At 59.4% G+C, this 26,942-nt stretch overlaps 2 protein-coding genes across 3 annotated transcripts; both read right to left on the bottom strand.

Moving 5' to 3' along the window:
- Positions 1–96: 96 nt before the first annotated feature.
- LOC116241523 (uncharacterized) lies at positions 97–7,679 on the bottom strand. Of its 2 annotated transcripts, XM_090126554.1 has the most exons (6): positions 5,069–7,679; positions 1,999–2,070; positions 925–966; positions 797–837; positions 637–668; positions 97–549 (listed from the first exon to the last, which is right to left on the bottom strand). In XM_090126554.1, the coding sequence occupies exons 1-6, from the start codon at positions 5,130–5,132 to the stop codon at positions 429–431; spliced, it is 372 nt and encodes a 123-aa protein (XP_089982680.1). In that variant the 5' UTR covers positions 5,133–7,679; the 3' UTR covers positions 97–428. The 2 variants fall into 2 exon arrangements, with proteins under 2 accessions (XP_089982680.1, XP_089982681.1); XM_090126555.1 differs by lacking the exon at positions 797–837.
- Positions 7,565–26,215, bottom strand: LOC149914676 (synaptophysin-like). Its single transcript, XM_090126484.1, has 7 exons — positions 26,067–26,215; positions 25,403–25,468; positions 18,908–19,032; positions 16,768–16,969; positions 13,588–13,782; positions 10,711–10,868; positions 7,565–7,664 (listed from the first exon to the last, which is right to left on the bottom strand). The coding sequence occupies exons 1-7, from the start codon at positions 26,082–26,084 to the stop codon at positions 7,565–7,567; spliced, it is 864 nt and encodes a 287-aa protein (XP_089982610.1). The 5' UTR covers positions 26,085–26,215.
- Positions 26,216–26,942: the final 727 nt, after the last annotated feature.

Genomic DNA, 26,942 nt, shown 5'->3' with positions numbered 1-26,942 from the left:
CCTTTTTCATCCTCCCGCCCCCCCCCCCCATTTTTAATCCTCCTCCTCCCATCCTCTTAAAAAACTCCTGCCCCATCGACACCCCCCCCCAGCACCATTAATTGCCCCCAGACTCCTTGAGACCACGCCCCAGTTGAAGCCACGCCCACCAACGTGACCACACCCACCCCACTCTGGCCACGCCCCCTTTCCTGCCCTCCCCCCACCCCACACAGATCCAAACCCACTCAACGCCTTCAGCCCCATTCATAAGAAGCGGCCCCTGTAGCCACGCCCCCTTTAGGCCACGCCCCTTTAGACCCCGCCCCCATTTTGACCCCGCCCCCATTCATTCTTTTTCCACCTTTATTTCAATGAAGAAACACAGAGAAAGAAGAGAGCTGAGAAGCCCCGCCCACTTCCGGCAACCACTTCCGGACCACGCCCACTTAAGCCCCACCCCGGAACCACCCCAGCACCGCAAGCCCCGCCCCCAATAACCCCAGCACCAATAGCTGCGGGCCCAGGGGGAGTATCCTGCGGGGGGCGTGGTCATCGGGTGGGCGGGGCCTGCGAGTAAAATGGGCGGAGTCAATGGGGGACACGCCCCTCTGGGCCACGCCCACTCAGCCCTTAAGCGCCGCCCCCCACACTCACCTGTCCAGCAGCTCCTGGGGGCGTGGCCAGGACTGTAGGAAAGGGGAGGGGCAACTGTGAGGCCACGCCCACTGTGAGGCCACGCCCATTCGGCAAGCCACGCCCCCCTCCGGAGCAGAGGCCCCGCCTCCAGTTGGGATTGGCCCCGCCCCCAACTCACCTCCTGCCACGTGGGGGAGGGGTGGTGGGTGTGGTCGAGGCCTGAGGGGAGGAGCCATTATGTGGGCGTGGCCAAACGAGGCCACACCCCATCGCCCCGCCCCCTTCAGCTCCTCCCATTTTTCTCACCTTCCTCCTCCTCTTCCTCTTCGTTCTCCTCCTCAGGGGGAGCTGGAGGGGGAAGGGGGGAGGTTGTCACGTGACTTTGGGGTTGGGGGGGCACATGGGGGTCACGTGACTGCGGGATTGGGGGTCACATGACTGTGGGGTTGGGAGGCACATGCGGGTCACGTGACTTTGGGGTTGGGGGGCACATGGGGGTCACGTGACTGCGGGGTTGGGGGTCACATGACTGTGGGGTTGGGGGGCACATGGGGGTCACATGACTATGAATTATGGGGCACATGGAGGGGGTCACATGACCACGGGGGTCACGGGACGCATAGGAGTCACGTGACTGTGAGTCATGCGGCAGTTATGAGGCACATGGGTTCGGTGGGGGGGGGGGTCACATGACCATGGGGTCATGGGGCACATGAGGGTCACATGACCGATGGGATTATGGGGCAGTTATGGGGTGCACATGAGGGGGGAGGGGGGGGTCACGTGACTGTGAGTTATGGGGCGGTTATGGGGTGGCTATGGGGCAGCTATGAGGCAGCTATGGGGCGGCTATGGGGTGATTATGGGGTGATTATGGGGCAGCTATGGGGCAGTTATGGGGCAGCTATGGGGCAGCTATGGGGCGGTTATGGGGTGGTTATGGGGTGGTTATGGGACAGTTATAGGGTGATTATGGGGGGGCTATGGGGCAGCTACGGGGTGGTTATGGGGCAGCCATGGGGTGGTTATGGGGAGTTATGGGGAGGCTATGGGGTGGTTATGGGGCAGCCATGGGGTGATTATGGGACGGTTATGGGGTGGTTATGGGGTGGTTATGGGGCAGCTATGGGGCGGTTATGGGGCAGCTATGGGGCGGTTATGGCGTGGTTATGGGGCAGCCATGGGGTGGTTATGGGGCAGCCATGGGGTGGTTATGGGACGGTTATGGGGCAGCTATGGGGCGGTTATGGGGCAGCTATGGGGCAGCCATGGGACGGTTATGGGGTGGTTATGGGGCAGCTATGGGGCGGTTGTGGGGCAGTTATGGGGTGGTTGTGGGGCGGTTATGGGGTGGCTATGGGGCAGCTATGGGGCACCCACCTGCCCTCCCCCGGCAGCGCCGCTGCCGCTCGTACTCAACGACCTTCAGGTGGTACAGATTGCGGGTGGGACCTGCGACCCACAGCGACCCATAGCGGGACCCACAGAAACCCCATAAAACCCAATGTGCCCCACAGCGACCCACAGGGACCTTGCTGTGCCCCACGGAGACTCTCTGTGCCCCATAGATCCCAGAAACCCCATTGTGCCCCACAGAGACCCCACACAGACCCATAGACCCCATAGAGACCCCAATGCGCCCCATAGAGACCCATAGACCCCATAGAGACCCCATACAGACCCCATTGTGCCCCACAGAGACCCCAGAGAGCCCCAGAGAGACCCCAATGTGCCCCATAGACCCCATAGACCCCACTGTGCCCCACAGAGACCCCAGAGAGCCCCACAGAGACCCGTAGACCCCATAGAGTCCCCATACAGACCCCATTCTGCCCCACAGAGACCCCAGAGAGCCCACAGAGACCCCATAGAGACCCCAATGCGCCCCATAGAGACCCCATAGTGACCCCATAGAGACCCCATAGAGTCCACAAAGAACCCAGAGCCCCATAGAGACCCCACTGTGCCCCATAGTGACCACAATGCGCCACATAGTGACCCATAGACCCCATAGAGCCCCCATACAGACCCCAATGTGCCCCACAGAGACCCCATAGAGCCCCATAAAGACCCCATAGTGACCCCAATGCGCCCCATAGACCACACTGTGCCCTACAGAGACCCAAAGAGACCCAAAGACCGCATAGAGCCCCCATACAGACCCCACTGTGCCCCATAAAGACCCCATAGTGACCCCAATGCGCCCCATAGAGCCCACTGTGCCCCCACAGAGACCCCATAGAGACCGCATTCTGCCCCACAGAGACCCCAATGTGCCCTATAGAGGCCCCATAGAGCCCCATAGAGACCCCACTGTGCCCCATAGTGACCCCAATGCGCCCCTTAGATCCCATAGAGCCCCCATACAGACCCCATTGTGCCCCACAGAGACCCCAGAGAGCCCCATAAAGACCCCAGAGAGACCCCAATGCACCCCATAGAGCCCCCATACAGACCCCACTGTGCCCCACAGAGACCCCATAGAGCCCCATAGAGACCCAAAGACCCCATAGAGCCCCCATACAGACCCCATTGTGCCCCACAGAGACCCCAGAGAGCCCCAGAGAGACCCAAAGACCCCATAGAGCCCCCAGACCCCACTGTGCCCCACAGAGACCCTATAGAGCCCCATAGAGACCCCATAGTGACCCCAATACGCCCCATAGAGCCCATAGTGACCCCAATGCGCCCCTTAGATCCCATAGAGCCCCCATACAGACCCCATTGTGCCCCACAGAGACCCCAGAGAGCCCCATACAGACCCCATAGTGACCCCAATGCGCCCCATAGAGCCCCATAGATCCCATAGAGCCCCCATACAGACCCCACTGTGCCCCACAGAGACCCCATAGAGCCCCATGGAGACCCAAAGACCCCATAGAGCCCCCATACAGACCCCACTGTGCCCCACAGAGACCCCATAGAGCCCCATGGAGACCCCACTGTGCCCCATAGAGACCCCATAGAGACACATAGGATCGCATAGTGACCCCATAGCTCCCCATAGAGACCCCATAGTGCCCCATAGTGACCCCATAGTGACCCCAATGCGCCCCATAGAGCCCACTGTGCCCCCACAGAGACCCCAGTGTGCCCCACAGAGACCCCAAAGAGACCCAAAGACCCCATAGAGCCCCATGGAGACCCCACTGTGCCCCATAGAGACCGCATTCTGCCCCACAGAGACCCCAGAGAGAACCATACATACCCCAGTGTGCCCCACAGAGGACCCATAGAGCCCCACAGAGACCCCACTGTGCCCCATAGTGACCCCAATGTGCCCCTTAGATCCCATAGAGCCCCCATACAGACCCCATTGTGCCCCACAGAGACCCCAGAGAGAACCATACATACCCCACTGTGACCCACAGGGACCCCATAGAGCCCCATACAGACCCCACTGTGCCCCATAGAGACCCCAATGCGCCCCTTAGATCCCATAGAGCCCCCATACAGACCCCATTGTGCCCCACAGAGACCCCAGAGAGAACCATACATACCCCACTGTGACCCACAGGGACCCCATAGAGCCCCATACAGACCCCACTGTGCCCCATAGAGACCCCATAGAGCCCCTTAGATCCCATAGAGCCCCCATAGAGACCCCATTGTGCCCCACAGAGACCCCAGAGAGCCCCATAGAGACCCAAAGACCCCATAGAGCCCCCATACAGACCCCACTGTGCCCCACAGAGACCCTATAGAGCCCCATAGAGACCCCATAGTGACCCCAATACGCCCCATAGAGCCCATAGTGACCCCAATGCGCCCCTTAGATCCCATAGAGCCCCCATACAGACCCCATTGTGCCCCACAGAGACCCCAGAGAGCCCCATAAAGACCCCATAGTGACCCCAATGCGCCCCATAGAGCCCCATAGATCCCATAGAGCCCCCATACAGACCCCACTGTGCCCCACAGAGACCCCATAGAGCCCCATAGAGACCCAAAGACCCCATAGAGCCCCCATACAGACCCCACTGTGCCCCACAGAGACCCTATAGAGCCCCACAAAGACCCCATAGTGACCCCAATGCGCCCCATAGACCCCATAGTGACCCCAATGCGCCCCTTAGATCCCATAGAGCCCCCATACAGACCCCATTGTGCCCCACAGAGACCCCAGAGAGCCCCATACAGACCCCATAGTGACCCCAATGCGCCCCATAGACCCCACTGTGCCCCACAGAGACCCCATAGAGCCCCATGGAGACCCCACTGTGCCCCATAGAGACCCCATAGAGACACATAGGATCCCATAGTGACCCCATAGCTCCCCATAGAGACCCCATAGTGCCCCATAGTGACCCCATAGTGACCCCAATGCGCCCCATAGAGCCCACTGTGCCCCACAGAGACCCCAGAGAGACCCCACAGAGACCCCAAAGAACCCCACAGACCCCCCTTCAGACCCCATTTTGCCCCACACAGCCCCCCCCGCGCCCCCCACCCTCTCGGCCCCTCCGGAGCCGCCGCAGCAGTTCGGCGTCCGTCATTCCCCGGTACTGCTCCATGGCCGTGACGTCATCGCGGCGCGCCGGCGCATGGAAGTGACGTCACGAGGGGGGGGAAAAGGGGCGGGAGCGCGTTCGGTTCTCTCAGTTTATTGGCCGCGCCCCGGCCCCGCCCCCTCCCCGCGGTTACGTCACAATCACGGCACGAGACAGACGAAGGGGGCGGGGCTTATAAATAGGGCGTGGTCGAGAGGGGGTGGGCGGGGCCACGCGAAGGGCGGGGCAAAGGGGGGCGTGGTTATAAATAGGGTGTGGTTGAGAGGGAGTGGGCGGGGCCACGGAAATGGGGCGGGGGCACAAAGGGGGCGGGGCCACGAGGCACAGCGCTGTGGGGCAGAGCTATGGGGCTGCCCTATAGGGGTCCATGGGGGCTATGGGGCAGAGCTATGGGGCAGAGCTATGGGGCAGGGTATGGGGCTGCCCAATAGGGTTCCACTGGGGCTATGGGGCAGAGCTATGGGGCTGCCCTATAGGGTTCCATGGGGGCTATGGGGCAGAGCTGTGGGGCAGAGCTATGGGGCTGCCCAATAGGGTTCCACTGGGGCTATGGGGCAGAGCTGTGGGGCAGAGCTATGGGGCTGCCCTACAGGGTTCCACTGGGGCTATGGGGCAGAGCTATGGGGCTACCCTACAGGGTTCCACTGGGGCTATGGGGCAGAGCTGTGGGGCAGAGCTATGGGGCTGCCCTATAGAGTTCCATGGGGGCTATGGGGCAGAGCTATGGGGCTGCCCTACAGGGTTCCACTGGGGCTATGGGGCAGAGCTATGGGGCAGAGCTATGGGGCAGGGTATGCGGCTGCCCAATAGGGTTCCATTGAGGCTATAGGGCAGAGCTATGGGGCAGAGCTAGGGGCAGGGTATGGGGCTGTGGGGCAGCTGTGGGTCCTGCTATGGGGCAGGATATGGGGCTATGGGGCAGGATATGAGGCTATGGGGCAGCTGTGGGTCCGGCTATGGGGCAGGGATGTGGGTCCCACTAGGGGGTTGGGCTGTGGGGTTATGGGCAGGGCTTTGGGGCTGTGGGGCAGGGCTGTGGGTCCCGCTATGGGGCAGCTGTGGGTCCGGCTATGGGACAGGGCTATGGATCCCGCTATGGGGTTGGGCTGTGGGGCTATGGGGCAGGGCTGTGGGTCCCGCTATGGGGCAGCATATGGGGCAGCTGTGGGTCCGGCTATGGGGTAGGATTATGGGGCAGGGCTTTGGCGCTGTGGGGCAGGGCTGTGGGTCCCGCTATAGGGCAGCTGTGGGTCCCGTTATGGGGCAGGATATGGGGCTATGGGGCAGGGCTGAGGGTCCCTCTATGGGGCAGGGCTGTGGGGCTGTGGGTCCCGCTATGGGGCAGGGCTGTGGGTCCCGCTATAGGGCAGCTGTGGGTCCCGTTATGGGGCAGGATATGGGGCTATGGGGCAGCTGTGGGTCCCGCTATAGGGCAGGGCTGTGGGGCTGTGGGTCCTGCTATGGGGCAGGGCTGAGGGTCCCGCTATGGGGCAGCTGTGGGTCCCGTTATGGGGCAGCTGTGGGTCCCGTTATGGGGCAGGATATGGGGCTATGGGGCAGCTGTGGGTCCCGCTATGGGGCAGGGCTGTGGGGCTATGGGGCAGGGCTGTGGATCCCGCTATGGGGCAGGATATGGGGCTATGGGGCAGGGCTGTGGGTCCCGCTATGGGGCAGGATATGGGGCTATGGGGCAGCTATGGGTTCTGCTATGGGGCAGGGCTGTGGGTCCCGTTATGGGGCAGGATATGGGGCTATGGGGCAGCTGTGGGTCCCGCTATAGGGCAGGGCTGTGGGGCTGTGGGTCCTGCTATGGGGCAGGGCTGAGGGTCCCGCTATGGGGCAGGGCTGAGGGTCCCACTATGGGGCAGCTGTGGGTCCCGTTATGGGGCAGGATATGGGGCTATGGGGCAGCTGTGGGTCCCGCTATGGGGCAGGGCTGTGGGGCTATGGGGCAGGGCTGTGGATCCCGCTATGGGGCAGGATATGGGGCTATGGGGCAGGGCTGTGGGTCCCGCTATGGGGCAGGATATGGGGCTATGGGGCAGCTCTGGGTTCCGCTATGGGGCAGGGCTGTGGGTCCCGTTATGGGGCAGGATATGGGGCTATGGGGCAGCTGTAGATCCCGCTATGGGACAGGGCTGTGGGTCCCGTTATGGGGCAGGATATTGGGCTATGGGGCAGCTGTGGGTCCCGCTATGGGGCAGGATATGGGGCTATGGCGCAGGGCTGTGGGTCCCGCTATAGGGCAGGGCTGTGGGTCCCGCTATGGGGCAGGGGTGTGGGTCCCGTTATGGGGCAGGATATGGGGCTATGGGGCAGCTGTGGGTCCCGCTATAGGGCAGGGCTGAGGGTCCCGCTATGGGGCAGGGCTGTGGGGCTGTGGGTCCCGCTATGGGGCAGTGGCACGAAGGGGCGGAGCTCCGGCCCCGTTGACGTCACGGACCAATGAGGGGAGAGAGGAGGCGGGGCTTCAGACAAACCACGCCCCCTACGGCGCGCTGCCCCTCCCGGGGCGGCTCTGGGCACAGCGCCCCCCTGTGGGGGGGAGGACCTGCGGGAGGACCGAATCTATGGGGCGCCCCACGGCCGCTATGGGGCGATCCCAAAACCACCGAACCCCGCTATGGGGCTGCCCCACAACCCCCCCACACCCCACAAAACCCACACACCCCATACACCCCCCCCAACACCCCTTATAGGGCGCCCCACGGCCCCCCCACCCCATAGCCCCCCCATACTCCCCTATAGGGCACCCCACAACCCTCCACTCCCCACCCCACAGAGCCCCCCCAAAGACCCCACAGCCCCCTATAGGGCACCCCACAGACCCCCTCCACCCTACACCCGCCCCATATCCCTCTATAGGGCACCCCACAGCCTCCAACGCCCCATTACACCCCCCCACACACACCCCATATCCCCCCCATACTCCCCTATAGGGCACCCCATTGCCCCCTCCCCACCCCACACCCTCCTATAGGGCACCCCATAACCCTCCCCTCCCCCCCAACCCTACAGAGAGCCCCCCCCCCCAAAAAAAAACCCCACAAACCCCATAATCTCCCCCCCCCATATCCCCTCATAGCCCCCTATAGGGCACCCCATAACCGTCCCCATAACCTCCCCCCCCAACCCCACAGAACCCCCCCCAAAAAAAAACCCCATAAATCCCCCAAACTCCCCCCCCCAAAAAAAAAACATAACCCCCCCCAAAAAACCCCCATAACCCCCCCCAAGAACCCCCATAAACCCCCCCAAAAAAACCCATAACGCCCCCATCCCCCTCCCCCCCCAAAAAAAAAACCCATAACCCTCCATAACCCCCCAAAAAACCCCATAACCCCCCAAAAGAACCCCATAACCACCCCCAAAAAACCCCCATAACCCCCCCCAAGTACCCCCATAACCCCCCCAAAAAACCCCATAACCCTCCCCCAAAAACCCCATAACCCCCCAAAAAAAACCCATAACCCCCCAAAAGAACCCCATAACCACCCCCAAAAAACCCCCATAACCCCCCCCAACCCCCTCCCCTGCCCCCCAAAAAAAAACCCCTATAACCCCCCAAAAACCTCCACAACCCCCCCCCAAAAACCCCACAAACCCCCCCAAAAAAACCCCATAACCCCCCCAAAGAACCCCTATAACCTCCCCCAAAACCCCCATAACCTCCCCCAAAAAACCCCATAACCCCCCCAACCCACTCCCCCCCAAAAAAAAACCCATAACCCCCCCAAAGAACCCCTATAACCCCCCCAAAAACCCCCATAACTCCCCCCAAAAGCCCCATAACCCCCCCACAACCCCCCCCAAAAAACCCCATAACCCCCCCAAAGAACCCCATAACCCCCCCCAAAACCCCCCCCCAAAATCCCCATAACCCCCCCAACCCCATAACCCCCCCAACCCCCTCCCCCCCAAAAAAAACCCCATAACCCCCCCAAAGAACCCCTATAACCCCCCCAAAAACCCCCATAACCCCCCCCAAAACCCCCCCAACCCCCTCCCCCCCAAAAAAAACCTCATAGCCCACCCAAAGAACCCCTATAACCCCCCCAAAAACCTCCACAACCCCCCCAAAAACCCCACAAACCCCCCCAAAAAAACCCCATAACCCCCCCCAACCCCCTCCCCTCCCCCCCCAAAAGAAAAACCCCATAACCCCCCCAAAGAACCCCTATAACCCCCCCAAAAACCCCCATAACCCCCCCAAAACCCCCATAATCCCCCCACAACCCCCCAAAAAAACCCCATAACCCCCCCAACCCCATAACCCCCCCAACCCACTCCTCCCCCCCAAAAAAAACCCCATAACCCTCCATAACCCCCCAAAAAACCCCATAACCCCCCAAAAGAACCCCACAACCCCCCCACCCAAAAAAAACCCCAACCACCCCCAAAAAACCCCCAAACCCCCCCCAAAAACCCCCATAACCCCCCCCAAAGAATCCCTATAACCCCCCCAAAAGAACCCCATAATCCCCCACAAACCCCCCCAAAAACCCCCATAACCCCCCCACAACCCCCCCAAAAAAACCCCAAAACCCCCCCAAAAACCCCCATAACCCCCCCCAAAACCCCATAACCCCCCCAAAACCCCCCCCAAAAAACCCCATAACCCCCTCCCCTCCCCCCTCCCAAAAAAAACCCCATAACCCCCCCAAAGAACCCCTATAACCCCCCCCAAGAACCCCCATAAACCCCCCAAAAGCCCCGTAACCCCCTCACAACCCCCCCAAAAAAACCCCATAACCCCCCCAAAGAACCCCTATAACCCCCCCCAAAAACCCCCATAACCCCCCCCAAAACCCCATAACCCCCCCAAACCCCCACCCAAAAAACCCCATAACCCCCTCCCCCCCCCCCAAAAAAAAAACCCCATAACCCCCCCAAAGAACCCCTATAACCCCCCCAAAAGCCACCATAACCCCCCCAAAAACCCCCATAACCTCCCCCCAAAAACCCCATAACCCCCCCAACCCCCTCCCCCCCCAAAAAAAAACCCCCATAACCCCCCCAAAGAACCCCTATAACCCCCCCAAAAACCCCCATAACCCCCCCCAAAACCCCCATAACCCCCCCAAAACCCCCCCCCCAAAATCCCCATAACCCCCCCAACCCCATAACCCCCCCCAACCCCCTCCCCCCCCAAAAAAAAAACCCCATAAGCCCCCCAAAGAACTCCTATAACCCCCCCAAAAACCCCCATAACTCCCCCCATAACCCCCCCCAACCCCCTCCCCCCAAAAAAAACCCCATAACCCCCCCAAAACCTCCACAACCCCCCTAAAAACCCCACAACCCCCCCAAAAAAACCCCATAACCCCCCCAAAAAACCTCATGCACCCCCCCAATCCCCCTCCCCTCCCCCCCCCCAAAAAAAACCCCATAACTCCCCCCCCCCCAAAAAAAAACCCCATAACTCCCCCCCCCCCCAAAAAAAAAACTCACCTACATCTGCGTTCCGAATCCACCGCCGCCTCCTCCTGGGGGGGCCCCCCCCTGGCCGTACCCCCCCCCTTCCATAGGGGCGACCCCATAACCTCCGGCCCCATATTCTGCCCCCCCCCCCACCCCGTACCCCCCCTCGATTCCCCCTTCCGGGACCGGAGGTTTTTCTGGGATCCCCCCCCCCCCCCCGCTTTGGGGTCGCCCCCCCCCAGGACCCCCAAATCCGCTCTCCTTAAAGGTGAACCAAACGTTGCCGCCCCACAGCACCAGGTTCAGGAAACCGAACACCTGCGGGGGGGGGGAGAAAAGTTGGGGGGGTTGTGGGGTGCGGATGTGGGGCGGGGATGGGGGGGTGTGGGGCAATGTGGGGGGGGGATGGGGGGTGAAAATATGGGGTGATGTGGGGCAGGGATGTGGGGCGGGGATGGGGGGTTGTGGGGTGGGGATGTGGGGCGGGGACGGGGGGGGATGTGGGGCGATGTGGGGTGATGTGGGGTGCAGATGTGGGGGGATGTGGGGCGGGAATGGGTGGGGATGTGGGGCAGGGATGGGGGGGTGTGGGGTGCGGATGTGGGGTGGGGATGGGGGGGGTGTGGGGTGAAAATATGGGGTGATGTGGGGCAGGGATGGGGGGTTGTGGGGTGGGGATGTGGGGCGGGGATGGGGGGTTGTGGGGTGCGGATGTGGGGCGGGGATGGGGGGGGATGTGGGGCAGGGATGGGAGGGTGTGGGGTGAAAATATGGGGTGATGTGGGGCGGGGATGGGGGGGATGTGGGGAAATGTGGGGTGGGGATGTGGGGCGGGGACGGGGGGGGATGTGGGGCGATGTGGGGTGATGTGGGGTGCAGACGTGGGGGGTTGTGGGGTGGGGATGTGGGGCGGGCATGGGGGGGGATGTGGGGTGAAAATATGGGGTGATGTGGGGTGAAAACATGGGGTGATGTGGGGCGGGGATGGGGGGTGAAAATATGGGGGGATGTGGGGTGGAGGTGTGGGGCGATGTGGGGGGATGTGGGGTGAAAATATGGGGGGATGTGGGGTGGGGATGGGGGGGATGTGGGGTGAAAACATGGGGTGATGTGGGGTGGGGATGGGGGGGATGTGGGGCAGGGATGTGGGGTGATGTGGGGTGCAGATGTGGGGGGATGTGGGGTGGAGGTGGGGTGCGGATGTGGGGTGGGGATGGGGGGGGATGTGGGGTGAAAATATGGGGGGATGTGGGGTGGGGATGTGGGGTGATGTGGGGTGGAGGTGTGGGGTGATGTGGGGCGGGGATGGGGGGTGTGGGGTGAAAATACGGGGTGATGTGGGGTGGAGGTGTGGGGTGATGTGGGGCAGGGATGGGGGGTGAAAATATGGGGTGATGTGGGGTGGAGGTGTGGGGTGATGTGGGGCAGGGATGGGGGGTGAAAATATGGGGTGATGTGGGGTGGAGATGTAGGGCGATGTGGGGGGATGTGGGGTGAAAATATGGGGTGATGTGGGGTGGAGGTGTGGGGTGTTGTGGGGTGAAAATATGGGGTGATGTGGGGTGGGGATGGGGGGTGAAAATATGGGGTGATGTGGGGCGGGATGTGGGGGGATGTGGGGTGGAGATGTGGGGGGATATGGGGCAAAGTGGGGCGGGGATGGGGGGGATGTGGGGTGAAAATATGGGGGGATGTGGGGTGGAAATATGGGGTGATGTGGGGGGATGTGGGGTGCAGATATGGGGTGATGTGGGGTGAAAATATGGGGCGATGTGGGGTGGAGATATGGGGTGATGTGGGGTGCAGATATGGGGTGATGTGGGGAGACGTGGGGTGATGTAGGGCGATGTGGGGTGGAGATGTGGGGCGATGTGGGGCGATGCGGGGTGCAGATGTGGGGTGATGTGGGGCGATGTGGGGTGCAGATGTGGGGTGCAGATGTGGGATGCAGATGCGGGACGATGCGGGGCGATGCGGGGTGCAGATATGGGGCGATGTGGGGTGGAGATGTGGGGCGATGCGGGGCGATGCAGGGCGATGTGGGGTGCAGATGTGGGGCGATGTGGGGTGGGGATGCAGGGCGATGTGGGGCAATGTGGGGTGGAGATGTGGGGTGCAGATATGGGTCGATGTGGGGCGATGTGGGGCGATGTGGGGCGATGCGGGGTGATGCGGGGTGCAGATGTGGGGTGCAGATGCGGGGCGATGTGGGGCGATGCGGGGTGCAGATGTGGGGTGGAGATGGTTGTGGGGTGCTTTATGGGGCGCTTATGGGGTACAGATATGGGGCTCTATGGGGGCTGTGGGGCGGGGTGGGCGGGGCCAGGGCAGAAGGGGCGGGGTCAGGACTAGAGGGGGCGGGGCCTGGACGGGGGCGGGGCCTGGACTCTGGGGAGGGGGTGGGGCCTGGAGAGGAAGGGGGCGGGGCCTTGGCAGGAGTAGGCGTGGCCTGGGAAGAAGAGGGCGTGGCTTGGACTATAGGGGGCGTGACTTAGTCATGGATGGCGAATAGGGCGCGGAGCCTGAGAGTGAAGGGGCGTGGTCTAAAGGGGGCGTGGTCAGCGCATGATTGGCGGTGGCTGTGACGCATGGGGGGGCGGGGCTATAAGCCAGGCTGCCCAATCAGAGAGCGGGAGACTCGCCACAGATGTGTTGAGGCCGAGATGCCCGCAGAGCTAATGGGGGTCACGTGACTGCGGGGGTGGGAGGGGCCAGGACAGAAGGGGCGGGGTTATGGCTGGAGTGGGCGGGGCTATGCCTGAAGGGGGCGGGGCCTGGACTCTGAGGAGGGGGGCGGGGCCTGGAAAGGAAGGGGGTGGGGCCTGGAAAGAAGAGGGCGGAGCCTAGCAGACCAGGGCGGGGCCTTGAGTGGAGGAGGCGTGGCTTGAACTGGAGGAGGCGTGGCTTAGTGATGGATGGCAAATGGGAACGGAGCCTGAGCGAGGGGGCGTGGTCAGCGGATGATTGGCGGCGGCTGTGAAGCGTGGGGGGGTGGGGCTATGAGCCGAGCTGCCCAATCAGAGGGCGGGCGACTCACCACGGAGGTGTTGAGGCCGGCCGTGTGGGCGGAGCTTAAGGCCCGGCAGCGCCCCACCCCCCCGGCCTGGCAGGCGGCGACCTGGGCCAGAACCGCCCCCGGTTCGGTGGCCGCCTTCACGTCGCCCAGCGCCACGGCCCAGGCGCAGGAGCTGACCAGCCACAGGAAGGCCAGCAGCGCCGTCACCAGCAGGTCCTGGGGGGGGGGGGGGAAAAGTTTTGTGGGGCTGGACCCATAGTTGGGGGGGGGCCTATATGCCCTATAGGACTTGGACCCATAGATGGGGGGGGCCCTATAAGCCCTATAAGGTCTGGACCCATAGATATGGGGGGGCGGGTGTCCCAGCCCTATAAACTCTATAGGGTCTGGACCCATAGATGGGGGGGGTCCTATAAGCCCTATAAGGTCTGGACCCATAGATATGGGGGGGCGGGTGTCCCAGCCCTATAAACTCTATAGGGTCTGGACCCATAGATGGGGGGGGTCCTATAAACCCTATAGGACTTGGACCCATAGATGGGGGAGGCTCTATAAAGCCTATGGGGTCTGGACCCATAGACCTGGCAGGGCCCTATAAACCCTATGGGGTCTGGAGCCATAGATATAGCGGGGGGTCCTATAAGCCCTATAGGGTCTGGACCCATAGATGTGGGGGGGGTCCTATATGCCCTATAGGGTCTGGAACCATAGATGGGGGGGCCCTATAAACCCTATAGGACCTGGACCCATAGATGGGGGGGGCCCCTATAAAGCCTATGGGGTCTGGAACCATAGATGTGGGGGAGACATGGGTCCCAGCCCCATAAACCCTATAGGGCCTGGACCCATAGATGGGGGGGGTCCTATATACCCTATAGGACTTGGACCCATAGATGGGGGGGCCCTATAAAGCCTATAGGGTCTGGACCCATAGATGGGGTGGCCCTACAAACCCTATAGGGTCTGGAGCCATAGATGTGGGGGGGTCCTATATGCCCTATAGGGTCTGGAACCATAGATGGGGGGGGGCCCTATAAACCCTATAGGACTTGGACTCATAGATAGGGGGGGGCCCTATAAAGCCTATGGGGTCTTGACCCATAGATGTGGGGGGGGCCTATATGCCCTATAGGACCTGGACCCATAGATGGGGGGGGGTCCTATAAGCCCTATAAGGTCTGGACCCATAGATATGGGGGGGCGGGTGTCCCAGCCCTATAAACTCTATAGGCTCTGGACCCATAGATGGGGGGGGTCCTATAAACCCTATAGGACTTGGACCCATAGATGGGGGAGGCTCTATAAAGCCTATGGGGTCTGGACCCATAGACCTGGCAGGGCCCTATAAACCCTATGGGGTCTGGAGCCATAGATATAGCGGGGGGTCCTATATGCCCTATAGGGTCTGGACCCATAGATGGGGAGAGTCCTATAAAGCCTATGGGGTCTGGACCCATAGATGAGGGGTGGCCCTATAAAGCCTATGGGGTCCGGACCCATAGATGTGGGGGGGTCCTATAAACCCTATAGGACTTGGACCCATAGATGGGGTGGCCCTATAAGCCCTATAAGGTCTGGACCCATAGATATGGGGGGGCGGGTGTCCCAGCCCTATAAACTCTATAGGGTCTGGACCCATAGATGGGGTGGCCCTACAAACCCTATAGGGTCTGGAGCCATAGATGTGGGGGGGCCCTATATGCCCTATAGGGTCTGGACCCATAGATGTGGGGGGGCCCTATATGCCCTATAGGGTCTGGACCCATAGACGTAGGAGGGCCCGATAAGCCCTATAGGGTCTGGACCCATAGATGTGGGGGGGGCCCTATAAACCCTATAGGACTTGGACCCATAGATGGGGGGGGGCCCTATAAAGCCTATGGGGTCTGGAACCATAGATGTGGGGGAGACATGGATCCCAGCCCCATAAACCCTATAGGGCCTGGACCCATAGATGTGGGGGGGCCGTGGGTCCCAGCCCCATAGATCCTATAGGGCCTGGACCCAAACATTGACTTCAATCCTTTAATACCCAGCCCCACAGATCCATGGGTCCCACTGACCCCAACCCTACAGACCCATAGGTCCCACGGCCCCCCAGCCCCACAGATCTATGGGTCCCACTGACCCCAGCCCCACAGATCTATGGGTCCCACTGACCCCAGCCCCACAGATCTATGGGTCCCACGGCCCCCCAGCCCCACAGATCTATGGGTCCCACTGACCCCAGCCCCACAGACCTATGGGTCCCACGGCCCCCCAGCCCCACAGATCCATGGGTCCCATTGACCCCCAGCCCCACAGATCCATGGGTCCAATTGACCCCCAGCCCCACAGATCTATGGGTCTCACAGCCCCCCAGCCCCACACATCCATGGGTCCAATTGACCCAAACCCCACAGATCTATGGGTCCCATTGACCCCCAGCCCCACAGATCCATGGGTCCCATGGGCCCCCAGCCCCACAGATCTATGGGTCCCATTGACCCAACCCCACAGATCTATGGGTCCCATTGACCCCCAGCCCCACAGATCCATGGGTCCCATGGGCCCCCAGCCCCACAGATCTATGGGTCCCATTGACCCAACCCCACAGATCTATGGGTCCCATTGACCCCAGCCCCACAGATCCATGGGTCCCACTGACCCCCAGCCCCACAGATCTACGGGTCCCACTGACCCCAACCCCACAGATCTATGGGTCCCATTGATCCCAGCCCCACAGATCTATGGGTCCCATTGACCCCAGCCCCACAGATCTATGGGTCCCATTGACCCCCAGCCCCACAGATCCATGGGTCCCATGGGCCCCCAGCCCCACAGATCTATGGGTCCCACTGACCCCAACCCCACAGATCCATGGGTCCCACTGACCCCAACCCTACAGACCCATAGGTCCCACGGCCCCCCAGCCCCACAGATCTATGGGTCCCATTGACCCCAGCCCCACAGATCTATGGGTCCCACTGATCCCAGCCCCACAGATCTATGTGTCCCATTGACCCCAGCCCCACAGATCTATGGGTCTCACGGCCCCCCAGCCCCACAGATCTATGGGTCCCATTGTCCTCAACCTTCCAACCCCACAGATCTATGGGTCCCACTGACCCCCAGCCCCACAGATCCATGGGTCCCATTGATCCCCCTTAACCCCCCCCCACACACAGCCCCACCCCCACGTTAACCCCGCCCACTACTTACAATACGGGGGGCGGGGCTTCCCGGCCGGAAGTGGGCGGGGCGACAGACGTAACCGCCCAATGCGGCGGGGGCGTACAGGAAGGCAGCGACAGCGACGGTGACGAAAAACTGCGCCGCCGACGAATGGTCGCCAACCAGGAAAACGCGCTCCGGCGGCGCCCCCTGCTGGCAGGAGGGCGCCTCGAAATACACCTGGTGCAGCCTGCGGGGGAGGGGCAAACGCCGGAAGTGGGCGGGGTTAGCGCCGGAAGGGGCGGGGCTAATGCCGGGAAAGGCGGGGTTATGGTGGAAAGGAAAGGAGTTTGGATGGGAAGGGGGTAGGGTTATAGAGGGAAGGGGCGGGGCTTGCGCCGGAAAAGGCGGGGTTATGGTGGATAGGGCTGGGTCTGGATAGGAAGGGGGTGGGGTTATGGAGGGAAGGGGCGGGGCGAGAACCGGATGGGGCGGGGTTATGGTGGAAAGGAGAGGGGTTTGGATGGGAAGGGGGTGGGGTTATGGTGGATAGGGCGGGGTCTGGATAGGAAGGGGGTGGGGTTATGGAGGGAAGGGGCGGGGTTAGCGCCGGAAGGGCGGGGTTACGGTGGAGATGAGCGGGGTCTGGATAGGAAAGGGGCGGGGTTATAAAGGAAGGGGCGGGGCTAATGCCGGGAAGGGGCGGGGTTATGGTGGTTAGGGCAGGGTTATGGACCAAGGGGCGGGGCTAGCGCCGGAAGGGGCGGGGTTATGGCGGATAGGGGGGGTTGGATAGGAAGGGGGTGGGGTTATAGAGGGAAGGGGCGGGGTTAGAACAGGAAGGGGGTGGGGCTTCGAAAGGAAATAAGGTGGGGTGGAGGCATAAGGGGTGGGGTTACGGAAGGAAAAGGCGGGGCCTGTGCCGGAAGGGGCGGGGTAATGTGAGAAGGGGGCGGGGTTTGTATAGGGAAATGTGGAGTGTACAGGAAAGGGGTGGGGCTAGTGCCGGAAGGGGTGGGGTTTGGGCCGGAAGGGGCGGGGTTATGAATGAAAGAGGGCGGGGCCGGTGCCAGAACGGGCGGGGTTATATGGATGGGATAATTTATGCAAAAGGGGCGTGGTTGTAGCTTAATGGGTGTGGTTACTGTGGTGGTGGGCGGGGCTTCCACCGGAAGGGGCGTGGTCATCGAGGGGCCCCCTTAGAGCCCCACAGACCCCCAACTCATCCCCTATGGGGATCCCTGTCCCCAAACCCCTCCCTACGGCCCTACAGCCCCCCACCCACCCCACTGACCCCCAATTGATCCCCACTGACCCCCCACCTCATCCCTATGGCCCCATTGCCCCCCAAACCCCCTCCCTATGGCCCCACAGACCCCCACCCACCCCCACTGACCCCCAACTCATCCCTATGGATCTCTAGGATCCCCCTATGGGGATCTCTGTCCCCAAGCCCCTCCCTACCGCCCTACAGCCCCCCCCCCCACCCCCACTGACCCCCCACCTCATCCCTATGGCCCCACTGCCCCCCAAACCCCCTCCCTATGGCCCTACAGACCCCCACCCACCCCCACTGACCCCCAACTCATCCCTATGGATCCCTAGGATCCCCCTATGGGGATCTCTGTCCCCAAACCCCTCCATATGGCCCTACAGACCCCCACCCACCCTCACTGACCCCCAATTGATCCCCACAGCCCCCCTCCTCACCCTTACGTCCCCTTTGACCCCCAAGTCCCTCCCTACGGCCCTACAGCCCCCCACCCACCCCCACTGACCCCCCACCTCATCCCTATGGCCACATTGCCCCCCAAACCCCCTCCCTATGGCCCCACAGACCCCCACCCACCCCTACTGACCCCCAAACCTCCTTAGAGCCCCCCACCCACCCCCACTGACCCCCAATTGATCCCCACAGCCCCCCACCTCACCCTTACGTCCCCACTGACCCCCCACCTCATCCCTATGGCCCCACTGCCCCCCAAACCCCCTCCCTATGGCCCTACAGACCCCCAACTGCTCCCACTGACGCATCCCCCCCACAGCCCCCCTCCTCACCCTTACGTCCCCATTAACCCTCCCCCCCACCCCTTCCCCCATCAAACCATTCCCTATGGCTTTACGACCCCCTCCCCACCCCCCCCCCCCCCCAGCCCCACGGCTGCCCCATAGCTGCCCCATAGCTCACCGAAATGGGTATTCGAAGGCCACAGGGATGCTGGGTCGGCTGAGGTTTGGGGTCGGGCATTCGATGCTGAGACGGAAGGATCCCCCATAACCCCCACACGTCCCAAAGGCGAAGATGGAGAACAGCTGTGGGGGGAGGAAATGGGGGGGGGGATGTTGGGGGTGGTGGGAAGGGGGGGAATAATCCAGGATTAACGGATTAGGATTAATGGGGAGGAGGAGATTAATGGGGGGGGGGGGGGAGTATTGGAATTGTGGAGGGTGGGGGGAGGTTGGGGGGGGGGTCTGTTGAGGGGAAATGGGGGTGTGGGGGGGGGTCTATGGGGGTCTATGGGGGATCTAGGGAGGATCTATGAGGGTCTATGGGGTTCTACAGCAGGTCTATTGGGGATCTATGGGGGTCTATGGGGATCTAGGGAGGTCAATGGGGGGTCTATGGGGTTTTATGGGGGTCTATGGGGATCTATGGGGTTCTATGGTGGTCTATGGGGGATCTATGGGGATCTTTGGGGGTCTACTGGGGTCTATGGGGTTCTATGGGGGTCTATGGGGGATCTATGGGGGATCTAGGGAGGATCTATGAGGGTCTATGGGGTTCTACAGGGGGTCTATTGGGCATCTATGGGGATCTATGGGGGTCTATGGGGTTTATGGGGGATCTATGGGGGATCTAGGGAGCATCTATGATGGTCTATAGGGTTCTATGGGGGTTTATTGGGGATCTATGGGGTTCTATGGGGGTCTATGGGGGTCTATGGGCGATCTATGGGGGATCTATGGGGGTCTATGGGGATCTATGGGGGTCAATGGGGGGTCTATGGTGTTTTATGGGGGTCTATGGGGATCTATGGGGTTCTATGGTGGTCTATGGGGGATCTATGGGGATCTTTGGGGGTCTACTGGGGTCTATGGGGATCTATGGGGGTCTATGGGGGATCTATGGGGGATCTAAGGAGGATCTATGAGGGTCTATGGGGTTCTACAGGGGGTCTATTGGGGATCTATGGGGTTCTATGGGGGTCAATGGGGGATCTATGGGGGATCTATGGGGGTCTATGGGGATCTATGGGGGTCAATGGGGGTCTATGGGGGATCTATGGGGGATCTAGGGAGGATCTATGAGGGTCTATGGGGTACTACAGGGGGTCTATTGGGGATCTATGGGGTTCTATGGGGGTCAATGGGGGTCTATGGGGGATCTATGGGCGTCAATGGGGGGTCTATGGGGTTCTATGGGGGATCTATGGGGTTCTATGGGGATCTATGGTGGTCTATGGGGGATCTATGGGGATCTTTGGGGGTCTACTGGGGTCTATGGGGTTCTATGGGGGTCTATGGGGGATCTATGGGGGATCTAGGGAGGATCTATGAGGGTCTATGGGGTTCTACAGGGGGTCTATTGGGCATCTATGGGGATCTATGGGGGTCTATGGGGTTTTATGGGGGATCTATGGGGGATCTAGGGAGCATCTATGATGGTCTATAGGGTTCTATGGGGGTTTATTGGGGATCTATGGGGTTCTATGGGGGTCTATGGGGGTCTATGGGGGATCTATGGGGGATCTATGGGGGTCTATGGGGATCTATGGGGGTCAATGGGGGATCTATGGGGTTTTATGGGGGTCTATGGGGATCTATGGGGTTCTATGGTGGTCTATGGGGGATCTATGGGGATCTTTGGGGGTCCACTGGGGTCTATGGGGGTCTATGGGGGATCTATGGGGGATCTAGGGAGGATCTATGAGGGTCTATGGGGTTCTACAGGAGGTCTATTGGGGATCTATGGGGTTCTATGGGGGTCAATGGGGGTCTATGGGGGATCTATGGGGGTCAATGGGGGGTCTATGGGGTTCTATGGGGGTCTATGGGGGATCTAGGGGGGATCTAAGGAGGATCTATGAGGGTCTATGGGATTCTATGGGATTCTACAGGGGGTCTATTGGGGATCTATGGGGTTCTATGGGGGTCAATGGGGGACTATGGGGATCTATGGGGGTCTATGGGGATCTATGGGGGTCAATGGAGGGTCTATTGGGTTTTATGGGGGATCTATGGGGTTCTATGGGGGTCTATGGGGATCTATGGGGGTCTATGGGGTTCTATGGGGGTCTATGGGGGATCTATGGGGGATCTAGGGAGCATCTATGAGGGTCTATAGGGTTCTACGGGGGTCTATTGGGGATCTGTGGGGTTCTATGGGGGTCTATGGGGGATCTATGGGGGTCTATGGGGATCTATGGGGGTCAATGGGGGGTCTATGGAGTTTTATGGGGGTCTATGGGGATCTATGGGGTTCTATAGGGGTCAATGGGGGTCTATGGGGGATCTATGGGGGATCTATGGGGGTCTATGGGGGTCTATGGGGGATCTAGGGAGGATCTATGAGGGTCTATGGGGTTCTACAGGGGGTCTATTGGGGATCTATGGGGTTCTATGGGGGTCAATGGGGGTCTATGGGGGATCTATGGGGGATCTATGGGGGTCTATGGGGATCTATGGGGGTCAATGGGGATCTATGGGGGATCTAGGGAGGATCTATGAGGGTCTATGGGGTACTACAGGGGGTCTATTGGGGATCTATGGGGTTCTATGGGGGTCAATGGGGGACTATGGGGATCTATGGGGATCTATGGGGGTCTATGGGGATCTATGGGGATCTTTGGGGGTCTACTGGGGTCTATGGGGTTCTATGGGGGTCTATTGGGGATCTATGGGGTTCTATGGGGATCTATGGGGAATCTATGGGGTTCTATGGGGGATCTATGAGGATCTATGGGGGTCAATGGGGTTCTGTGGGGATCTATGGGGGTCAATGGGGGATCTATGGGGTTCTATCAGGGTCTACTGGGGATCTATGGATTTCTATGGGGGTCAATGGGGGATCTATGGGGTTCTATGGGGGTCTATGGGGGACCTATGGGGGTCAATGGGGCATCTATGGGGTTCTATGGGGGATCTACGGGGGTCTTGGGGGTCAATGGGGGATCTATGGGGGTCTATGGGGGGCAGTGGGGGTCTATGGGGGATCTATGGGGGTCTTTGGGGGGTCTATGGGGATGTATGGGGGTCTACGGGGGTTCTATGGGGACCTATGGGGTCAGTGGGGGATCTCTGGGGTTCTATGGGGTCTATGGGGATCTATGGGGCTCTATGGGGGATCTGTGGGGATGCATGGGGGATCTATGGGGTTCTATGTGGGGTTTAGGGGAGATCTATGGGGGTCTGTGGGGGTTTATGGAGATCTGTGGGGGTCTATGAGGGATCTATGGGGTTCTGTGGGGTTCTATAGTGGATATATGGGATCTATCGGGGATCTATGGGTGTCTGTGGGGATCCATGGGGGATCTATGGAGTTCTATCGGGTTTTGTGGGGTGTCTGTGGGGGGGTTTATGGGGATTTATGGGGGATCTATGGGGTTCTATGGGGGTCTATGGGGGATCTAGGGGGTCTAGGGGGATTCTATGGGGAATCTATGGGGATTTGTGGGGATCTATAGGTGTCTATGGGGGTCTATGGATATCTGTAGGGGATCTATAGGGGATCTGTGGGGATTTATGTGGGATTTGGGGGGATCTATGGGGGATCTATGGGGTTCTATTGGGGATCTATAGGGGATCTATGGGGATCTATGAGGTCCTTTGGGTTCTAGGGGGATCTATGGGGGATCTGTGGGGATCTATGGGGATCCATGGGGTTCTATGGGGGATCTAGGGTGGATCTAAGGGGGTCTATGGGAGATCTGTGGGGATATATGGGGGATTTGGGGGGTTTTATGGGCGATCTATGGGGATCTGTGGGGGTCTATGAGGTTCTTTGGATTCTATGGGGGATCTATGGGGGATCTGTGGGGATCTATGGGGATCCATGGGGGATCTATGGGGTTCTATGGGGGATCTAGGGGGGATCTAGGGGGATCTATGAGATTCTGTGGGGTTCTATGGGGGATCTATGGGGTTCTATGGAGGATCTATGGGGATCTGTGGGGGTCTATGGGGGATCTGTGGGGATCTATGAAGATCTATGAGGTTCTGTGGGGTTCTATGGGGGATCTGTGGGGTTCTATGGGGGATCTATTAGGTTCTACGGGGGATCTATGGGGATCTGTGGAGTTCTATGGGGGATCTATGGGGATCTGTGGGGGTCTATGGGGGATCTATGGGGGATCTGTGGGGATCTATGAAGATCTATGAGGTTCTGTAGGGTTCTATGGGGGATCCATGGGGATCTATGGGGATCTATGGGATCTATGGAGGAGTTGGGGGCAAAGATGTGAATTTTGGGGGGTAGATGTGTGGATTTTTCGGGTAAGTCTCCGTATTTTGGGGCAAAATGATGGATTTTGGGGGGTGATGTGTGGATTTGGGGGGCAAACCTCTGTATTTTGGGGCAAAATGATGGATTTTGAGGGAAAATTGGGGATTTAGAGGGGAGTTTTGGGGGAGGATTTGGGCACTTTGGGACAAACCTGTGACTTTTGGGGGGAATTTCCATTTTTGGGGGGGTAAATTTGAGGATTTGGGGACGGATTTCTGTATTTTGGGGGCAGAGCTGTGTCATTTTGGGGCAAATTTCAGCTTTTTTGGCACAGATTTGTGTGTTTTTGGGGTGAATTCATTCGTTTTGGGGACAAATCGCAGCTTTTTTGGTGCAGATTTATGGCAGTCGGGGTGGATTTGTGGTATTTTGGGGCACATTTCTACATTTTAGGGCAAATTTCTGCATTTTAGGGACAAATTCCTGTTTTTTTGTTGCAGATTTCTGTCATTTGGGGGCAGATTGGTGCAATTTTGGGGGAGATTTGCATTTTTGGGGGGCAAATTTTGGCATTTTGGGGGAAAAACTGTGGGGTTTTGGTGCAGATTTGTGGTATTCTGGGGTGAATTCATTCATTTTGGAGCAAATTTCTGCTTTTTTGGTGTGGGTTTCTGTTATTTGGGGGCAGATTTCTGTTGTTTTGGGGCAGATTTGTGTTTTTGGCAGTAGATTTCTACATTTTAGGGCAAATTTGTGCTTTTTTCCTGCAGATTTCTGTTATTTTGGGGCAGATTTCTGCATTTTGGGGCAAATTTGTGTCTTTTGGGGGACAAATTTCTGTTTTTTGGGGACAGATCTGAGTTATTTGGGGGCAGATTTGTGCATTTTCTGCATTTTGGGGCAGATTTGTGTTTTTTTGGGGGGGCAAATTTGTGTTTTTTGAGGCAGATTTCTACATTTTAGGGCAGATTTCTGCAGTTTGGTGGCAATTTTCTGCTTTTTGCTGCAGATTTCTGTTGTTTTGGGGCATATTTGCAGTGTTTTGGGGCAGATTTCTGCATTTTGGGGTTGAATTCATTCATTTTGGGGGCAAATTTCTGCTTTTTTGGTGCAGATTTATGGCAGTCTGGGACAGATTTGTGTTTTTTGAGGCAGATTTCTACATTTTAGGGCCAATTTCTGCATTGTAGTGACAAATTTCCGTTTTTTGGTACAGATTTCTCTTATTTTGGAGGGCAGATTTGTGTCTTTTTGGGGTGAATTCATTCATTTTGGGGGCAAATTGATGCTTTTGGGGGCAGATCTGCAGTTTTTTGGGCAGATTTTTGCATTTTTGGGGTGAATTCCTTCATTGTGGGGCAAATTGATGCTTTTTTGGAGGCAGATTTATGTAATTTTCTGGCAAATTTGGGAATTTTGGAGTGAATTCCTTCACTTTGCACGCAAATTTCTGCTTTTTGGTGCAGATTTCTATTATTTGGGGGCACATTTGTAGTATTTTGGGATGAATACATTCATTTTGGGGCAAATTTCTGCCTTTTGGGGGCAGATTTATGGCATTTTGGGGCAGATTTGTGTTTCTTGAGGCAGATTTCTACGTTTTAGGACCAATTTCTGCCTTTTAGGGACAGATTTCTGGGTTTTTGGTGCAGATTTCTGTTGTTTGGGGGCACATTTCTGCTATTTTGGGGGTGAACTCATTCATTTGGGGGCAAATTTCAGCATATTTGGTGCAGATTTAGATAATTTTGGGGCAGATTTCTGCATTTTGGGGCAAATTTGTGCATTCTGGGGGGCAAATTTCTGCTTTTTGGGGACATCTGGGTTATTTGGGGGCAGATTTCTGCATTTTCTGGACAGATTTCTGCATTTTGGGGCAGATTTGTGTGTTTTTGGGGGGCAGATTTGTGTTTTTTGAGGCAGATTTCTACATTTTAGGGCAGATTTCTGCAGTTTGGTGGCAAATTTCTGCTTTTTGCTGCAGATTTCTCTTAGTTTAGAGCAGATCTGTGTCATTTTGGGGCGGATTCGTGCGCTTCGGGAGGCTGATTCATTCATTTCGAAGGCTGATTTCAGCCTTTCAATGCAGATTCACATCATTTTGGGGGCAGATCGGGGCGTTTTGGGGGGCAGAGTTGTGCATTTTGAGTGGGGTTTCTGATTTCGGGGTGGAATTTCTGCATTTTGGGCCACGCATCCGTGCGATTTTGGGGTGGATTCCGGCGTTTTCGGGCTGCTCACCCACTCGAGCACTTTGATGAAGCCCAGGGGCTCCTTCAGCACTCGGAAGTTGCCCCCGGCCACCAGCTGCAAGGGGGGGGGGGGGGAGTGATCGTGACGTCACAGTGACGCTCCGTGACGTCACCCCCCGCCCCCAATGCTGCATCACTCTGCTCCCCTTCAATACAGCGATGCTGCGGCATTAACCCCACCCCCCCTCCCCCCTGTTTATTGCCCACCCCCCCCCCTCTCCCCGGACCAACCCACCCCCCCTGGGGTAAATCGACCCCCCCGGATTCAAATCTGCCCCTCCCGACACCAAAAAATCCCTCTTCGGGGCAGAAAGCCCCTCACATCTCCCCCCTCCCCCCCCCCACGAGTGCAAAAAATCCCCCCCCGCACCCCCCCCTTTTCACCCTCTTGCCCCTCCTTCCACCCCCCAGCCCCCCTCGATCCCTAACACCCTCCCACCCTCCCCCCGCCCCTCTCCGCCCCCCTCTTTTTGCAATCCGCCCCCCCCTGCTTTTCCCGTTCCCCCCCCCCTCGTTGCAAGCTGCAAAATCGTTGCAAAAAAAAAACCAGCGTGCAATTGCCCCCCCTCCGCGGCGCACCCCGTGCATGCACGCTACCCTCTCTACGCACCCTCCCTGAGCTCGAAAAGATGGGGGGGGGTGGATTTTCGTACCTGGTTCACCACCTCCATGGCTGCGGCTGAGGGCAGACGCAGCGCCGCGGGGGGGGGAACGGCGCGGGGCGGAACAGCCGCGGAGGGAGGGGCGGAGCCGAGGGAACAGCGGCGGAGGGCGGAAGAGAAGGGCGGAAGTGACGTCAAGAAGCGGAAGAGAGCGGCGCCATTGCGGGTGTGGGCAAAAGGGAATGAATGCAGAGGGGAGCAAGAAGGGACGGGGCTAAAGACGAGGGTCGTGGTTTATAGGGAAGGGGCGTGGTTTAGAGGAAGGCCCCGTGTTTGGGGCGGGGCTTAGAGGAAGGGGGCGGGGATTGAGGGAGTGGGCGTGGCTTTTTTGGTGGAGACGTTTTGTGTGGGTGGAGTGGGCGGGGCTTAGAGAAGGGGCGGGGTCTGAATGGGGCGGGGATTGGGGATGGGGCGTGGTCTGAGAAAGGGGCGGGGTTTGGGGAAGTGGGCGTGGCCTATGGGATGGCTGCGGATTGGGGAAAGGGTGTGAGGAATGGGGCGTGGTCTCATTAAAGGGACCCCCTTCCATTGGCCCCCACTCGCCCCATTGTTCCCAATATCCCCATTGACCCCCATGTCCCCATTAATCCCAAAGTCCCATTGTCCCAATGACCCCGTTGTTCCAATAACCCCATTGTTCCCATTGACCCCAATGTCCCAATATCAACATTGACCCCCATTATCCCCACTCACCCCAAAGCCTCCATTGACCCCATTGTCCCCATTGAACCCATTGGCTCCCCATGTCCCCATTGACCCCAATGTCCCCATTGTCCCCAATGTCCCTATTGTCTCCACTGACCCCATTATGCCTCATTGTCCCAATGACCCCAATAACCCCGTTGTCCCAAAGACCCCATTGTTCCC

Source organism: Phasianus colchicus, chromosome 29 (genome assembly GCF_987193195.1).
Source record: "Phasianus colchicus chromosome 29, bPhaCol1.hap1.1, whole genome shotgun sequence".
Taxonomy (NCBI): domain Eukaryota; kingdom Metazoa; phylum Chordata; class Aves; order Galliformes; family Phasianidae; genus Phasianus; species Phasianus colchicus.
Note: the sequence above shows the minus strand (reverse complement) of the source record. Positions and strands in the feature narration are given on the sequence as shown.

What these genes read in the sequence shown, in the direction of transcription:
- LOC116241523 (XM_090126554.1), bottom strand. Translation starts at nt 5,132, where the DNA reads ATGGAGCAGTACCGGGGAATGACGGACGCCGAACTGCTGCGGCGGCTC. An exon ending in GCGCTGCCGGGGGAGGGCAG is followed by an intron (nt 967 to 1,998) that starts GTGGGTGCCCCA and finishes TTCCCCCTCCAG; the next exon opens with CTCCCCCTGAGGAGGAGAAC. An exon ending in CCCCAGGAGCTGCTGGACAG is followed by an intron (nt 550 to 636) that starts GTGAGTGTGGGG and finishes TTTTACTCGCAG; the next exon opens with GCCCCGCCCACCCGATGACC.
- LOC149914676 (XM_090126484.1), bottom strand. An exon ending in GCCTTCGAATACCCATTTCG is followed by an intron (nt 16,970 to 18,907) that starts GTGAGCTATGGG and finishes CCTCCCCCGCAG; the next exon opens with GCTGCACCAGGTGTATTTCG. An exon ending in CCGGCCTCAACACCTCCGTG is followed by an intron (nt 10,869 to 13,587) that starts GTGAGTCGCCCG and finishes CCCCCCCCGCAG; the next exon opens with GTGTTCGGTTTCCTGAACCT.